Here is an 18,273-nt window from a genome sequence, read left to right as displayed (position 1 = left end):
AAAGTGTGCGGTGGATAAAAATGTTTCATTTTAGACCTCGCTGTCTTCACTCCAGTGTTTGTACAGAAGATTTTAAGACACGCATGATTTAAAAAAGGCCCAGTTTACACAATATTTTCAAGTGAAGGCCGAAAACTTTGGCAGTGTTTTGAGTGTCCGTTTAAACGACAACATTGCCACTGAAAACTCAAGGTGGAACTTTTGGAAACACGTGTCTCGTCTCCATGGAAAAGGCAGAAAGGTTGTGCATGTGCCCCATGACTGTAGTAAATAGTTCTTCTGCACATGAAAATGGAAAATGGACAAGAACAAGAACAACAACATGGCGGCTTCCAGAGAGTCTCCTGAGACTTGTAATCCAATTATGTCATCTGTCCATACCTGTAGTCGCTTTTGTTAAAGGTATACAGGAGGATTTTCAGGAATTTTAGGAAAGAACCGCCCTCTCCACCGTTTGAAAAAAAATGCGCATGCGCAACGCTGTACCTGCTCCCGAGACGGAACGCCTACTAAAACGCGTGCGAGAGACGTGCACGAGCCCAGTTCTCCTCGTGCACGCTCTGTTGACAAGTCACAAGTCGGCATCGCTCACATAAGCTCACTTTACAAGAAGATTTGCACCAGAGGGGGTGAAACTGTGTAAAAATGTCCGAGAATAATGCGTCGGGTCGGCCACCGGCATGATGAGAACCATGTGGAGTGAACTGCGCGCAGGGACGAGCACGTACGACGGGCTTACGTCATATATCACCAGAATGATTGACAATTGGACTAATGTTTAACCTATCAACATCACCAAATCTTTAGAGTTGGTCGTCGTCTGAATTACTCCTCTAAGCCGTCCACTCATGTTAACACTTTACTGAGAAAAGTACTTTTCCAGTCCAGGAAATGACTTCAGGATGAGTGAGTGGCTGTGAGACAGCTCTGAACCTGGCATCAGGATGTCTGAGTGTTTCTACAACCTGCTCCACATCCTCAACCCATCTGCACAACTCATCCATGTCCTGCTTCCATGTTTATAGTCATACACAACACCTGTTAAAGTCCTCTGACACTCTGCAGACTGTAAAAGTGCTTGTAGCCGTTGGTTCTAGTCTTTTTTTTTTTTTTTCAAGTTCAAAGTAATCATCAAGATACTTCATGAAACTCGAGTGGACAACCGCTCCTGACGCCTGGATATAACCTCCTTTGGCCACCCGACATCGCCAGACTGATAAAAGAGGTAATAACGTGTTTCGCTCCAGACATCAACAGAAGGTCCTGCGAGACCTGAGTGAGATGCATTGTAGCCTCGAACGCCCCCACGCCAGTCCAGACAGGAAGTGAGCGGAGTGAATCGAGGAAAGCCAACATCTGTTTGCGCAATTACGCCCCTCAGTTCTCAGAAGAAAGGGTCCCACTCTTTCTCTGTATGAAGTTAACCCCATAAACACGATTTTGCTGTATAAGCTCTGCTGGGTCAAACCCCAGGACATGCTGGGGAAACATGTTCCGTGAGAGTGAAGGGGTTCCTCCCACCTGTCAATCAACACGGACTATCAGCAACAGGTGAATATTAGTACTTGTAGCAAACATGCTTCAGGTTAGTTTATGTGGAAAGTGAAAGACTTACTCTGGGTCCTGATGTTCCTTTTTCACCTTTTACCCCACCATCACCCTATCGAGTAAAACACGGCATCGTTATTGAATGATTAACAAAACTAGCCTCACAATGAATGTTTACGAGAACGTATTGATGGTTGATACTCACAATGGCGCCATGTAGTCCAGGTGCACCAGGACCTCCTGCGTCTCCTTGAATTCCCTTCATGACAGACAACAAACAGCTTTTATTAGAATCTCAGTAGAGAGCCGATGTTGCTGACTCGGCGGTTTACCGTGGGTCAAGTGGAAGCTGCTGAGTCAGACCTGAATCACTGCAAGAAAGAAACCTGAACCTCCCCCAAATAATAAATGACAGCTGTTGGTGGTGAGACACCCCCCCCCCCTCCCCCACACACACCACCACAGGAATGGGAGAACTTTGACCTCTGATCTTACTTTAATTTTTTTTTGAGCCATGACACTCTGCATTTATTTTTCAGAATATAGCAGGCATTTTAGCTCAGAGGCCACATGGATCCCACTTTTTATATTCAGTGGGTCAGACCAGTAAAATAGCACATTATCCAGATGAAAAGGTCTGTATTTTCATAGAAACTAAACAATTACTACAGAAAAAGACTACAATGTCAACATGAAGCCAATTTTAATGAAACATTCTGATGCAAAATACATGACAACATGGCTCTGAGGCCAATGCTACTTCATTAGCTTTCGAGGTCGCATCACTGATATCTCAGCACCGTCTTCAAAATCATTGTCTTCCTTAATATTTTTAACAATTTGCTTGGTGGTTTGTGGGCTGGTCTATCTATCTATCTATCTATCTATCTATCTATCTATCTATCTATCTATCTATCTATCTATCTATCTATCTGTCCTTATGTTTGATTGATCCCAGCCCCTGGGATAAATTAATATGAATATCTACACTAATAATATTCATGCGTTTAGATAATCAACTACAGACGCTACAGAGGTTTTAAACCAGAGGCTTTTACACTGAAGGCCACATAAAGAAATCCATAATAAGCACAAGAATTTTTCTGTCTTTGTTTCTTTGGTTCAGTCAATTTTTGCTCCCGAGCAGAAGCAATTTTCATTAATTAGCCTTATTTTGTTGTAAACCATTGAAAATAGAATCAGATGTCAGAGTAGTCATGTAGAAGTTTAATGATGTGGCTTAATTAAAACAGGACCGATCCCAGGCCACAATCTACTGTAAATGGTAATTTCCTACTATTTTCACACAAAGTGTGAGCACACCGTCTATACATGATTTCATGCATGCGACCCCGTGCACATGACAACGGTACTCAGAGCCACTGGAATAGCTCACCCTGACGATAATGGTAATTATTTTCAATCTTTCTACTGTTTCTGTGTAAACAGACTTCAATTTCAAAACATTGCCCTATAAATGCGAAATTATACGTTTCAAGAGAAAATGCCTTAATAGGGTCTGTGATGGCAAATTCATCTAGTTTTCTAAGTGGAGCTGGAGAATATTTACATTATAGCCAATAAGAAGTGAACAACATTGATTGTCTCTCATCATGACACTTGTTAGGCAACGAATTAACATTTTGTCTGGTCACTGCTGCTTTAAAAACAGGAAACACGATCAACCCCATCGATTTATGCAAGTTTGACAAAAAACAAACTGCAGCGCAATAACTGGGGCCGAGCATCTCCAGAACTGCAGCTGTTGATGGGCGTTTCCTGTCTGCAGTGGTCAGTATCTGTCAAAAAGGTCTCTAAGGAAGGAAAAACAATGGCCGGCCAAAGCTAAATGATCCATGAGCTCTAAATGAAACCTAAACTATAACTCCTCGGACTTTATCTGGCACTAAATAGCAGATCTGTAGACACTGTCAGACGACTGATAGAGGCCAAAGGTCACGGTATCAGGACAGCGTCGGTAGCAAAGTGGATCTACATTATTAGTAGGCAGGTGGTCTTAATGTTATAATGGATGCTGATGGGTATTGGACCACATGTGAGTTGCGCAATCCTTGAAATACTTCACCAAAAAAGTTTAATATTAATAATTGCTTCAAAGAAGCTTTGATTACAGTGTGAAATATTGGTAAAGTAATATTATGGTACCAAACTACTCAAAAGAAGCTTGAAAATGTACTTATTTCACTCTTCTTCCAAACTGACTACAGATTACAGATTAACAAGAGCAATACTGTGATGCTGACGCCACAAGTCCACTGAACTCTGGGATGCTTGAATTTGGTAATAGTGTTACTGATGGCATCTTTGCAAAAACAAAACTGAAATCTGGTAATCAGGGCTGAAAGCATTCTGGCTTAACTTAAAGAAAAATGTCAAGGGAAAAAAAAAAGCTCTTCAAACAGCTAGCAGGCTAAGTTTAAAAGTTTTAATTTGCAGTTGCTAACATGTTGGCTAGCTTAAAGCAGTCGTTAATCTGTTCTGAGTTATCATTTATTCATTTATGAGCAATAAAGGGGAATCAAATGTATGTCCCTGTTCAATAAAACAAAACAAAGCAAGTTGTAAATGAAGAAAAAAAATATCTAAACGATATTTTATTTCATTAATGTTTCACATTAATAATACGATAGCAAACAAACATTTATTTATTTTGTTCCTCTCGCTGCTTTTCCATCCCCACTGTATTTACGCAGCTACAAGCTTTTCGGTGAGCTTTTTTCCCAAACACTTCCGATGTTGCATCAAAAGGGGGCAATCATTCTCTCCAGTCGTGGCTCCGGCAGCTTGTCACAGTCTGTTAGCTCAATGCGAGCCAGCAGCAGCAGCAGCAGCAGCAGCAGCAGCAGCAGCAGCAGCAGCAGCAGCAGCAGCAGCATTGACCCCCCCAGCACCACCGCCAACCCTCCACTTCCTGGCTCTTTTCGCTTGCTGCTGCTTCATCCAACAGGAGACTCGACCAAACTTCCCCTGCTTCCCCCAGGAAATCAATATCAAGCTGAGAGGTAATTGTCCAGAAAATAAATGTACATACACAACCTCTTAACAGAACCAATGCGTCTCTGAGCGCAGCGCCAAAACCAGAATGACTAAAGACTCTCATTTATTATTATTTTTTTCCCTCTGTATTGCTGCCTGCAATTTATCTAAAAATCCCTTTGACATGGATTCAAGAGACTGTGCATTGGCTCATGGATGGATTAAACGCTGGACGGTGGCCTCAGCCTACCTTCAGTCCAGCTGGACCGGGCAGCCCTTGATCACCAGGCAGTCCTGCTTCACCCTAATGAGGAAGAGAGCATCCACATTTTTGCACATTTTTCCACATTACAAAGTCGATGTTTTGAAGTTGCATTGTTTCTTACTTGGTCTCCTTTATCACCCTGCAGGCCATCGATACCCGGCACACCGCCAAGTCCCTGTCGGACGACGAGAAACGTACGATTAATACCATTAAAAGACGAAGGGAGGGCGAGAGAACTCCACTTCTCTGGGATCACACCTTCTCTCCTTTTTGTCCAGGAGCACCAGACAATCCTATGCTGCCCCTATCACCCTGAAAACAGAAAAGACGTGTTTAGTCGGAAGGTTTGGTGACGCTCCGGCATGCAGGGGGGGCCCGGGACCGGCGGCGATGGCGTGCTGTCAGAGGAACATCCTGGTAGCGTCACGGGAAGACGTGTTAAGTACACATTGGTGACGAATGAAGGTGGAAGACCAAATGTTAGAGATGAATTATTGGAATCACAATGAGACGTGCAAGTTACACACAGAACACAAAAGTGTGACATAAACAAGGTTCCGATTTGTTGTTGACAGCGTCAGTAGCAACACCATAGCAACGCCATAGCAACCACAAAAAGTCCAAAATTTGTTGAGAAAGCTGAATAAATGTGTGTTAAAACAAAAGAAAAGTAGGGCTCACATACATAAACCCAATAGATGCTTAGAAAATAGTTTCTTTTGTTGCTAAGAAAAAATATCAAAAGGTGGCTAAAGCTTCAGAGGTGGCTCTGAGCGACTGTCATAAAGTTCCACCCATTTCAATCTGAATATGAAATTACATTGAATGTATTGAAGACAGATTTGCCATTTCTTTCTGTGCTTAGGCTGCTTCCTGTCTTCCAATCTCCTAAAAGTCGTCCTGGTCCAACTATAACCTGGTGTAATATAGTGAATGTGCAAAATATTTTTGAATGGCAGTTGAATGGCATCTTTCTGCATTGGGACGCTGTTAACATGGAGTTTGATGCAGTTTTAATATGAACAAATGTGAAAATCTGATTTCTCAGTCCCCATGTATTCTCAGATGGTCTGCGTGCAAAACCCTGGTATTTATGTCGAGGTAAGACCTCATATTGTAGAGCTATGCTTTAACCATATGAAGATAGAAATCCCTTCTGTAAATTTGAAGCGTTTGCAGGTTATTGCAACTCGTGGTACTGGTGTTGTACTCGGCAGCCATTGTTATTCCCCCGATGCTCTGATTCCACAAATTATTTGATGGATACGACAAGTGTTTGAATGTGGCAGCTTGTGATTGTTTCCAGTTCAGTTTCTTCTCCTACTAATGACTTCTGACGGGAACAGAAGGTTGTTGAGTCTTGAATCTGAAGGACTTCCTGTTGTGTTGTTGGTTCATACACTTGAAGTCATCCTCTTTTGCTCATTGAATCCCACAGGATTTGCAAGCTGGTCCAAGCAAACAGTAACGGCTGGTAAATTACATGGTTAAAAAACCACCGCAGGCCTTCCCCTCTCCTCAAGAAACCACTTTACAAGTTCCAGAAGATTATTTTAGCCTCATATCTCATTAACCACCGTCATGTCCTTCATTGCAGAGATTAGGAGGACGCACCCGACAAAAAAAACCAACAAAAAAACAGGCTTCATCTACAATAAAAACACTAACAGGGCAGATGGTTGTAGTTCTGTTCTGTTCAAGATGCAATTAGGGGCAATCGGAGAGGGATGATTTCACTTTCTCCACATACGTACTCGATGACCAAAGTGGCCATTTTTAACTGCTGCTTTAAGTTGACTTAGGTCATCAGGTTTAGGCTGCATTCTGTGGCAAAGCAGGCTGAAGACTGAGCCTCGAGCAGGAAGCAAGAAATAGAAAAAAGCAACAGGGACGGGGCACATTAAAGTTTGTTTTAATGTGCTGATGTCAAAGTGGCTGGTTTTTTTTGTTTTTTTGGTTCGTCCAGCAGTGAGGAGAAGAAAGACGTCATGAAGCTAATGGACTGATCTGTGGTAAACTGTCTTTCTGACAGAGTCCACTCAAAATAGAGGATAAAATGGATAAACAACAAGGGAAGGTGGACTAAAGTTCCAAAACAGTTGGGACAGTTGTATTCTATTGTATTTGTTGCATACAGGCATTTACTTATTAAGTTTCAGTTGAGGGAATGGATTTTATCGTACAGACTGGCACGGCAGTAAATCTATTCCAAACATTTTATACAATAATATCACTTATGTACGTTTTTGAGCCTAAACATGTCATAATGTGTCAATGAAATTAATTCAATAATGAGTATTAAGCACTTTTGTTTAGTTTTAAGGCCCTAACTTCTGGGAGTAGGATTATTGAGCCCACAAAGCAGATCCGAACGTTTTCCCAACATGCATAAAGAATGAAATGCGGGCAGATCGCACATGCAGAGCGGAGGAGGAGGAGCAGGTTTACTTACCTTCTCACCTCTGTCTCCTCTGACAGAGACTACTTTGCCCTGCAAATAATCAATCGATGAGGATCAATTATTATCGAGGCGGGATGAGAAGTAGAGCAGCTGGAAGGCATGCAGTGTCAAACAACATCTTTGTTTGATGGATTACTTCAAAGAGAAAAGCTTTGCATCTGATGTCAAGTAACTTGAACACAGTATCTGTGAGCTGATTCTATTTCTATGTGTGGATGGTGTGAATGTGGACGTTTCCATACAGTCTCTCCTTTCTCTCCTCTGATGCCCGGCTGTCCATTAGCACCTTGAGGACCAGTCTCACCCTGTAAAAGTACACATGTTCAAAAAAAAAAAAAAAAAAGCCACACAAATGAAGCTGGGAGTCTTTGTCACAAACACAAAGCTGAACTGAAAGGTAACGTTAGACGACCTTTTCGCCCCGAGGACCGGCGACACCGGGCGCACCGATGTCCCCCTGCCAGGGAAGAAGAAAGAAACATCTACCTATTGAGAGCCGTTAAAGAAAAGCATCCCCACTCATCTGTGGGAGTAATGGGGGGGAGCACAGCGACAGCAGCAGCCTGGTTCTACCTTTGTTCCTGCGGGACACGAGCAGTTGGCCTGAGGGCCCCTCTTCTGCTCCACGCTGGTGGGGGTCGGGGTGGGGATCGCCACAGGGGGCGCCTCCGTCACCACCTTCCTCGGGCACTGAAACACAAGGTTGAGGAAATAACCCCCTATGTTTAGACTCTTTTGAAGATCAACAGGGAAACAAGGCTGGTCTATCAATCAGGAGGTTGCAAATTAAATTCCCCATCTGCTGCCCATGGATGGATTGAGCCCCATCAATGTGTGGGTGAATGTGAGTAACAGTTTAAAACGCTTTCGGCGCTGCTGAAGGTTGAACAGCGCGACATGAGAGAAATCAATTTACTGTAAGACCCAGAACCACATGAAGTTTAAAGTGAAAAAACATTGCTTTGCTGCTCTGGTTTTGGAAATGATTTGCAGTGTTTTGAAAACAATGTCCGTCCATTGACATGGAAACGGCAGAAACACTGAGCAGAATGTAGTTACCACGCCTGGCCACAGGCTAGTGCTGTTGGTTGTTTTTGAAAAGAAGCCACACAAACATGCGTGTCGAGAACAATACGCTATAAACAAGAATAATGGTGAATACAGGGATATTCATCAGGACGGACGACCAAGTTGGATCGTTATTTCGGTGACTCTAGAGTTAAAGGCTTATCACTTTGAGGTCATTCCGTGTTTGTCATTCACTTCTAATCTGCTACTGCTCCATTGGTCCGTTTCTGTGACCTTCCATCAAATGAAACTCAATGGACCGATATTTATCCCTATGCACAACACACAAAAACCTCCAAGCCTCTATTTCCCTTCCCTTCCACCTTTGGTTTTCTGACCTATTCGTGGGTTTTACTTGTCGATAACCATTATTCTAAACACATAACACAACAGCAATGATAATACAGTCTTTAGAAAGCTGTGGCCCCCGTGTTTAATGTAGGAAAAATACTCACAGGTCCCGTTGGTAGATCGCAGCAGGTCTCAAGCTCGGCGTGCTTGGAGTCGCAGTAAATCATCATCCTCTGGAGGTCGAACTGCAAAAAATGCGGATGTAACACGTGTCAATAAAGCAAATTGGAGAAAACGCCCCATGTCTGCGGTTGGGTTTAAAAAGCTCACATCAATGGGGACGCTGTCGTAGAGCCTCTTCCCGATGACCGTCTTCCCTTGGATGTCGATGTCCTCCCTGTCCTCGATGGGCAGGGTCTGGATGTGTTTGCAGTCCAGGTACAGAGACACAGACTTGGCCTCCACGCTCATGGCGATCTTGTGCCAGTTGCGGTCAAACAAGTTGTCGACCTCGGCGTTCTTGAACACAGCTCTGACGGCGTCTTTGGTAAGTCCGACAGCGTTGTACTCCACTGCTTTGTTCTCTCCGTCCAGACGGATGGACACCTGGTGGGTTAGAAGTAGGACAGCGATAATCATATTACCAGAAATATTGTGTTAAAGAACAACTGTGAGGGTTCATTTTGACAATGTGTAAATAAATCGCTCAAATCAAATGTCTTGGTTGCCTGTTTGTCACACTCCTTCCAGTGGAACAAATTAAAGAGCAAGTTAGCCAAGTCCATTTTGACCATAAAATCATATAATTCTTAGTATTTCCACTGGACTGACGCACCTGTGGGATTCCATATTTGTCAAAAACCTGCCAGAGGTACCAATCTTCACGTCTTGAGGTTTTTCTGAACTTGAACGTCGTCACAAAGGCATATTCATCAGGCAGGCCTTGAGGAAACACCTCCCTGTGGAAAGAAAACACTTTGGTAACACTGACTTTTATTCTGTGTACAGGATGTGATAAACACAGTTGCAGTGGCTGCAGAACAGTTTAAATATTAATGTAGAAACCCTGAATTAAACACAGGCTTTACTTACCAACCGCTCTGTTTCTACCCACTGTTTTTTTTTCTTCGCCCTCAGCAGAACAACACCACCAGAAGACAATCCACAAAACACCACAACAAAGACTTTCTCCCTTGTTTTTTTTTTTTTTTTGTAATTTGATCACAAAGGTGATGTTGGTATGCAATAGAGCTGTAAAAGAATAGAGCCACTTCTGGTGTGGCTCATCACCTACTAATCTGAGCAGATGGTTGTCCTGTAGAAAAGTTTGGTCAGACAGGTGGAAAGAAGCTGCCATAGATTAGAACGGGAGCCACTGGGCCTGAACACCATCGCTTCACTTTTTATCTAATATTTAAAAAGTTAAAAGCCATGCAGGCTTTAATGTCATCGAGACGTGACAACATCTTTGTTTTTCAGCAGAACAGAAAGCACAACGTCGATGTATTTTCATATGAAACATTTTCGTGTAAATGGGCTTTTAGTAAACTGATCCTTGAATATGAGGAGGGCGAAATAAGAAAGTTCCTTTCGTCTATTTCTTTTTGAAATGATTGATGAGTAATTATTGACTATTAATATTATTATTATTGTTTTTGTGGTTGTTGTTGTTAGTATTGTCTTGAGTATTAATAACATTAATATAGTATTTGTTCAGTTTTTCTTTCTTCTCAATGCCACATTATTGTTGCTACAAACATATTGTATCATTGTCTTTTAAATTTATTATAAATGGCATCATTTTCTTTTGAAAATATTTTTTGAAATAAGGATATGCATACCATACCATACCATACCATACCATACCATACCATACCATACTACAGTACACTATACTATCTGCTTTTCATTCAACATTTCATGAAATGTAATCACTCTCTTTTCCATTTGTCATATTTCCCTCCTTTGTTTTGGTCCCTCCCACCTTCAATCATCACCAGAACATCTTCGGACGGCAACCCAGACTTTTGTGAGTCGGCTTTAATGAGGCAGCCTATTTTCTTTTCAGTGAACTCGTTGCACTTCCATAACTTCCACAACAACGCAATGAGCTCATGGGATTATTGTGGTGGGTAGCTTTTATACAGCAGCTGACTTTTACAAACATATGGAGTCAAGTAAAAAGCAGGAATGTGACGACTGAAGACACCAATAAAAACCTGCTGAATGCAACTTTGTCCTGGTCTCCATTGGTGATGGCAGCATTGACTGTTGTCCAAAATGTATTAACAGAATAATTCCACTCAGCTCCACCATAGCAGCAAAATTTGTAGGAATTGTTTTTATTGTCCATCGACTGCGCATGTAAAGAAGAACTGTTTGCTATGGCCGTGGTGCTTCTGTGTATTAGCAGCGTTTCCCAAAAAGTTGCATTTTCAGTGGTTCCAAGCACGGTTGCCGTGGAAACAGTTGTCCAAAGCTGTTAATTTTAATTGGAAAACATTAAATATGGCCTAACAAAGGCTCTAGACTCAATTTCCCATAAATGATTTACTAAAACAATTCAGTGCCGCCAATATTCTAGAAAACACACAAGCAGGAACCTTACAAATAAAACTAATGCACAGTTTCTAGTCGTCTCTTGGTATTAAAAAGCTTTTTTCTGTGTTTTTTCTTCTGTTTGTTTTTAATAAGACACCCAAGTTGGAAATCACTGTCGTTCATCAGGATCATCAAGGGTGATTTTTCTAGTATAATAAAGTACATTAAAGTATTGGTAAGAAATTGCATTGTCACTTACTCTGTCTGCTGCACAATGGGCATGGTGCCAAGACGAACGTACGCACTTTGACCGTCGTCATCTCTGGTCCCCAGAATCTGTCGCACATTGAAGTAGTCCATCAGGTCGAACCCTGGGGCAACACGGGGAAATCATTCAGGTGGATTATTGAAAGAAAGAAAACACGTAGTTATGTGCCAGCCATGGCTGAGCCTTCATTGTCTCTGTCTCTCCGTCACCAGGTGTAGATGTCTTAAGGGTTGACTGCCGTCCACCTGTGGTGTCTCAGGAGCCAGTTGCCATAAAATATTCCAAACTTCTCAAAGAAAAAGGAACTCAGCAGGAGTCAAGATACTTTTTTTGTTTTATCTTCTTGGAGGCATTGATGCTTTCGTGAAAAATAAATTGTTTGTGGAGAGAAGTTGCAGAACAGGTAAGTTTCTGCTACCATGAAGGTCGTTTTATGTTAAAGACACCAGTTTATTGGTTGGTGCCTCATTTTTATGATGAGTTTTCTGACATATAGACAAGGAGTTCTCTTTTCCATTCCACAGTAGAACACATCAGCCTTGGTCTGTTGTATAATTTTCACCCATTTGGCGCAGCTGCTACATCACTTCCTCCATCACATTGTTTATAAACCCTTTGTCTTGAACCTCCTATATTTCTCTCACAGCCACTGATTTTTTCTCTCATCCCTGTTTGCAATAAGGAACCTTAACACATGTGCTCACAGACATAGAAACTCAGTTATCCAGTTACGGGGCCCATGGTGTGTTTTTGCAAGATTTCTAAGGGGACACTGAGATTTAACTGGGTCAGTCCCACCACACCCAGCTGCCACTGCTTTTGCGGCTTTTCGCAGGGAGAGATTTAAAAAAATCATCATGTGACTGGACAATAAAGCCATTTGTTGGGCCATTAAATATTTCTTAGATTTGCTTCCAGAGTAGAGGGGGGGGGGGGGGGGGGGACGACTTACTGGTGCGAGTCTGAGCATGTGTGCACGTGTGTGCGTACGCTGCCCTGCAGCATGCGATTTGAAGTGGTGTGACCACAGACCATATTTAGGCGGTTTAGACGGGACACTCCCTAGTACAACAAACAAGTGCTGTCGCTATGGCGATGCCAGCTGTATGTGCAGCACCAGAAACAGCTAAAGAACTGATGGTTCTATAGCCTGGATCGGATGGAGCTCTCCAGGAGGCCAACGGCACGACTACAGACCAAAAAAAAAAAAAAAAAATCTCAGTAATGTAATGTTTCCGGCAGTGATATTAGCACTAGTGCAGTCATCGTTCAGAGAGGAAAGTGGGGCATTAAGGTGGTAATGTGAGAGTCCGGCCAAAGCTGAGTGGATGTTTTTAAAAGCAGCCTGGAAACAGGTGGTAAGCAGGCCAAAGAACCACCCCCCCCCCCCCCCCCACCCACACACACACTCCCATTAGCTCCAGAGCAAAAAATAACATTAAAAACAGAAAGGCGTCATAACAGAATGCAAAATGGAGAGGATCGGCCCGCCAGACATCCGCCGCTGATACGCGGTCTGTCAGTAAAGTGTCTCAGATGGACTGTTCGCCACAGCGGGCTATTTTCTACACTCGGCACCGTCCAGGGTTGGTATGAGCTGGTTGGTGAGTTCGCAAAAAGCATTGAGAGGAAACACACTTTGTGTCGGCCGTGTGCTTTTTTTTTTTTTTTGTGATTATTTCTCTGCCAATCAAGAGAAGGTGCCGTTTCTTTACAGGCTCCAGATGTAGCAGGGTTCATTTATTTTGAGCCTAATAAGGTTTGTTTTTTTTAATATATATATATATAATCTTGTTCACAATCACAATCAATGTGAGGAACTGGTGTTTACAGCAAAGATCATAAGCTTCATTCTAGCACTTGCACATAATCTGACCACCAGGGGGCCACAGAGTCTTCTCCAAAAAGCTACAAATGACTTAAAACACAAGCGACAGGACAATATTAAAGCAACGTAATCCATCTGATATCTGATGTTGATGTTAGAAAAACTGCAAACAAACGCAAAAGTACAAAAAAAAGCTTAAAAGAATAAAGGAAAAACAAATGGTAGTTCGTCTTCCAACACCATAGCAAGATGGCAATGAAACGCAAAACAGAGACACTTTTAGCTGTGAAGTCCAGAGTTCCTCAAAGTAAAACGCTAAAGATTTAAAGAAGAACATAACATAAGATTATTCCCTACCCTTATATTTTGAATGCCCTTTTTTACAGCGTAAAGCAAAAGCTTATTAAAATCACCTAAAATTAGGACTCGAAACAACATTTAAAATGACTAAAATGGTAAATGGAGTTCACTTATATGAAGCTTTTCCAAAGCGTAAGCAGTCCCCAAAGAGCTTTACATCGGTAATCACATTCACACATTCTCACACACCAGAGAAGGTGGCTGCCATGCACGGCGCCGAATCCATCCATTTGGTCTTCCGTGCCTTGCTCAAGAACACTTCGACAAGAAGACAGATAGAGAATTGAACCTGCAACATGCATTTAAGCTCGGATCCCTAAAACGTGAAATATTGATGTTTATGGATGAAGCCTGCCAGCTTTCCACTCTGTACCGTCATCCAGGTGTTTGTTTTTGTTTTATTTTCTAGTGAATGACAAAAAACGGAGGAATGGTGAACTCTGTCCTCGGCTGTTGGAGGACGACGTCGCAGATTTACTGGCCTTCCTCCCTTCAGTCGCCAGGCTCGTGTCGCTGAGCAAACTCCTCTGTGGCCTCTGCTGGGGCCCAATCCCACTGCAGGGCTGTAATTTGCACTGGCAGTGGCGAGCGTATAATCAACCCCAGAGAAGAAGAAGAAGAAGAAAAAAAAAGTTATTTTGGACGGCCGAAAAAAAAAATGACAGAAGGGCCCGTGTTTAGTGGCGAGAGCCAGATGAGTTCAGCGACTGAGGAGGAGCAGCGTTCTTTTGATTGAGGCAGACGGCAGCATTTGCACTGCAGATAACGGTGAGGAGGTTTTGAGACACCCACCCCTCCCCCGCTACCCCCCTCCCCCCTCCCCCACCCCCGGGGGTCCGACTAGACGGCTCATGATAAGTGGGCGTCTGCGACAAACCGTAGATCTCTTGCCTGTCAAATGGTAATCAGTTCTGAACGGTCTTGACATTTCCTCAAAGAGAGTCTGATTCTGAGCAGGATCGCTGGCAGAACCACGATAAACACCGTTTGTCTCACTTACTCCAGAGGGACTCTGACAACGTACGTGCCGAAGTGAACCCGCAAGCTTGGAAACTCCCAAATCGTATTTGTCCCGTCATGAAGCTTCAAACCTCAAACCGCTGTTTGATAACATTCTAACCCGGTCTAAGTGGGACCCACAGCGGGGTTTGGACACGTCTTTCCCACTTTGCCACCGTCTGACGCGAGACACTGAAGCTACAAGGAATCAACAATAGTTTCCCTCGCGTCTTGGCGATCTGCTGGTGGTCCGTGAACCCCACGAAAAACAGAAATCCACTGAATTAGCCATCTGAATGAAGGGTTTGAAAAGATTAGAGGAGCCCCGCGAGAGCGCCGTCTCATTTGTGGCGCTGGGAGCTAAATGTACAAGAGATACAAACCGGCCTGCACTGTATTTATGGTCGGCTCCACAATAGCAGATAGCCGATCCTTGTTTCATTTCCCAGAGACTCTTTTGGAGTTTTGGACGGAACCAAGAATAACAAACACAAGTGCTTGCAGCTCAGCGGACTGACTCTCTGACGTATCGACAGTATGTTCTAATGTCTGCTGCAGCAGAGAGGGAAACCACATAATTAGCACTTGCTCAGCGACCAGGGTGTGAAAATGCAGAGTGACGCCGTCGTCTTGGGTCACGAAGGACTTCTCTTCAACTCAGAGCTGAAATTACACTGAAAAGTTACTTCAACTCAAATACAAGCAACTGTTAAACATATGATAAATATAAATGTTCCTCTTCATTAGCAGACTCTGACTGTACAAGATAGGAGTCTGCAACTTTCAGGAGGTTTTCACCATTTCCACCAAATAAAATTCATCTGGAGCCACAAACTTGTTCAACCTTAAAATCAAGGATAAAACTGTTCATGAGGTTTTATATTAAAGAAAATGCATCTTGATTTACATCTATTAATTCTGGAGATGTCATTTAAGCTCTTTTCCTTCTGTAGTGCCTGTTTTAGCCTTTGTTTTTTGTTTTGTTTTTGGGGCGATGTGACTTTTTGCCATTTTAGCAGTTTTATTTATTATGAATCTTTTCGCCATTTTGGCTATTTTCATTTCTTTGGCTGGTACTTGTTGGTGTAGCACTTTTATGTATTTTAGCCTTTTTATTATTATTATTTCACCCTTCATTGTGATTTTATGCATTTTAACAGTTTTAGGCATTTTAAGTTTAACAGTTTTTTGCTGTTTTTTGTCATTTTATTTGTTTTTACTCTTTTAGTTATTTGAACAGTTTCTAGTTTTTGTTTTGTTAGCCATTTTAAGTGGTTTAGCCACTTTAGCAGTTTTACTTGTAACAACTCTTTAAGCTGTATTAACTTGCCTATCCATTTTTAGCCATTTTAGTGGTTTTACATGTTTCAAGTTTTTTTTTAACCAGTTTAAGCCATTGCAGCCAGCAGTTTTAGCTTGTTGTGCAATTTCTGGTGATTTAATGTATTTTTAGTTGATTTTGCAGTTTCTGGCAATTTTAGCTGTTTTACTGGTGGTTTTACTTGACAAGTTTTGACAGCTTGTTGGCCAGTTTGGTGATTTTAGCAGTTGCCGTTGATTTCGTCTACTTGACTCTTATTTCTGCTGTTTGTAAATTCAATTTTGGCTCTTTTTCCTTTTATAGTCATTTTATGCAATTCTGGTCATTTCAGCGATTCTCGCTTTCTTTTATCAGGATGCATCAGTTGTTTTGAAAGATGGTGAGCAAATATAATGAAGACAAGATTTTGTGAAAGCTTCTGGGAGCTAATACAGAGTAAAGAGTCGCATGGTGCCCACCCCTTCTATAGGTATTTAATATTCAATTTACAAGTAAATCATTTGTATTTTTAGAATGAATTTATATACATGCAAAAAAAAACAGACACTAAAATGGACTTTCTCTTTTCGATGCCCCCTATCCTGCCTCTCCACGTTTGTTTTTGTTTTTATGATTATGGCCACCAGAAGTCAGAACTGATCGGATTATAGAGCCATAGGCTATTTTCATTGAACTAAGGCCTTTTAAATGTCAGAAAAATACCAAAACGTGCACAATAGCAACATGGTACATATTGTCTGAAGAATGTCTGATCTTTTGAAATGTTCATTTGACATGTTCTAACTGTAATTGTATGACCTCCCACTGATATTTATCAAAACATTTTATTTGTTCATTTGAAGTCATCGCAATTACATTACACCAAACCAACTTCACCACAGGTTGAACCTCACGTAGACATTTACGCTCGTTCCAAAGCTATCTTCCTTCATTTCTCACGAGGCCGTGACTTTACGGTGCTTGAAGGTTTTCGACTGACTTCTTCTTTGGGGTCTTTCTCTATAGAGTCCATATGTTTTTGCCTGTAGTTTTTCCTCCAGCTGCTTTGGTTTCCTCATCCGGTCCAAGACAGTTAAGTTGGATGAAGTGGAAACTCCAAATTGCCCACAGGGGAGATGTGTTTGTTTGTCTACGCGTGCGAGCTGTCATAGATCGGAAAACCTGTTCCTTCTGCTGCACCGTCCTGCGGCACCCTGGTGACACGAACATAAACTCGAGGTAAAACAGGCGAAAGCAAGAAGCTTTGATCGTTCTGGCTTCAGGGAAAACTCTTCAAATGTTGATTTTCTTACTTTTCCGATGCATTTCGATCAATTTATCAGTGAACAACTACACTTATTTAGAACCCAGAGACAAATTGAATCTATTTTGCCAATCAATCTGCCTGTGTAGTGACAGGCAAAATCCTAGTATCGTGCTTTCAGGAACCAAAATATCAGCTTTCTCTGTGCCAGTCAAGCTTAAAAGGAGTCAACATCTCCTTCCACGGGGCTAAAACACACAGATCCATCGCGCCGACATCTCTTTCTGCTTGAACTTGATCATAGCAGGAGTCCGAGCAGCCGTGCCAATGCATCTGTTTTTTCTCTCAGAGTGATGGATGTGGGTGGGAGACACAGACAGGAACTCAGATCCCCCAAAAGACACTCTTATAACAACATCCGACCTTTCTGGATAAACGCTATTCAAGACTTCTGAGTAAAAAAAAAAGAAAAAAGAAGCTTTTAACACGGCAGCTTTGGAATGCATGAAATAAAACCATCAAGTGATTAGTAATGTGCTTCAGACGCAAACAAAACAATCTGCTGACATTTTCAGAATTGTGTTCTGAGTCGAGGCTGTAAGAAAACATTGATACTCTGTCTTGTGATCTTCTACCTGCTTCTCATAAAAACACTGATCATTAATTACAACTAAGGCTCAGTTTACGTGACGTTTCAGTCAAAATTCATTGTTTTTCCTTTTATTGTTTCACGAGGCAACATTCTGAAGACGATGTCTGGTGACACTGGCAGAAATTCTGAAAATGATGTAGCTAGCATGCGTGGCCACGAGTTGGCGCTGTTGGTTGTTTTTGTAATGAGACCACACGCAGATGCAGCCATGACAACGGTAAGTCTTTGTCTGGACAGGCGAGCAAGTTGCAAGGCCACTACGGGTCACTGTCAACTTTCAGAACACTTTTACATGCAGTTTAAACATTGCTTCAAAAATAAAATTGTTTACATCAGATCGTTTTCAAAATGTATTTAAATATGGTTAAGAGCTCCTATGAGCATGCCAGACCTGTAGGTGGCAGTATGACGAGAAGCATCAAGCCTCTGCT

The 18,273-nt window shown here is 42.1% G+C and overlaps 1 protein-coding gene across 2 annotated transcripts in view; it reads right to left on the bottom strand.

The window, feature by feature from the left end:
- The window catches only part of col22a1 (collagen, type XXII, alpha 1), a 79,710-nt gene that overhangs the window by 49,464 nt on the left and 11,973 nt on the right, over positions 1-18,273 (bottom strand). Inside the window, exons 5-17 of one of the 2 annotated variants that reach the window (XM_080515757.1) lie at positions 11,431-11,542; positions 9,466-9,589; positions 8,961-9,236; positions 8,795-8,875; positions 7,845-7,961; positions 7,684-7,728; positions 7,514-7,576; positions 7,263-7,301; positions 5,069-5,122; positions 4,932-4,985; positions 4,796-4,849; positions 1,754-1,807; positions 1,616-1,660 (exon numbers count right to left, since the gene is read on the bottom strand). In XM_080515757.1, the coding sequence (XP_080371883.1) occupies positions 1,616-1,660; positions 1,754-1,807; positions 4,796-4,849; positions 4,932-4,985; positions 5,069-5,122; positions 7,263-7,301; positions 7,514-7,576; positions 7,684-7,728; positions 7,845-7,961; positions 8,795-8,875; positions 8,961-9,236; positions 9,466-9,589; positions 11,431-11,542 (1,118 nt within the window). The remainder of the gene's footprint in view (positions 1-1,615; positions 1,661-1,753; positions 1,808-4,795; positions 4,850-4,931; positions 4,986-5,068; positions 5,123-7,262; positions 7,302-7,513; positions 7,577-7,683; positions 7,729-7,844; positions 7,962-8,794; positions 8,876-8,960; positions 9,237-9,465; positions 9,590-11,430; positions 11,543-18,273) is intronic. The other variant, XM_080515758.1, reaches the window with a different exon arrangement.

The sequence above is a fragment of the Blennius ocellaris genome (assembly GCF_963422515.1).
Source record: "Blennius ocellaris genome assembly, chromosome: 20".
Lineage (NCBI taxonomy): Eukaryota > Metazoa > Chordata > Actinopteri > Blenniiformes > Blenniidae > Blennius > Blennius ocellaris.
Note: the sequence above shows the minus strand (reverse complement) of the source record. Positions and strands in the feature narration are given on the sequence as shown.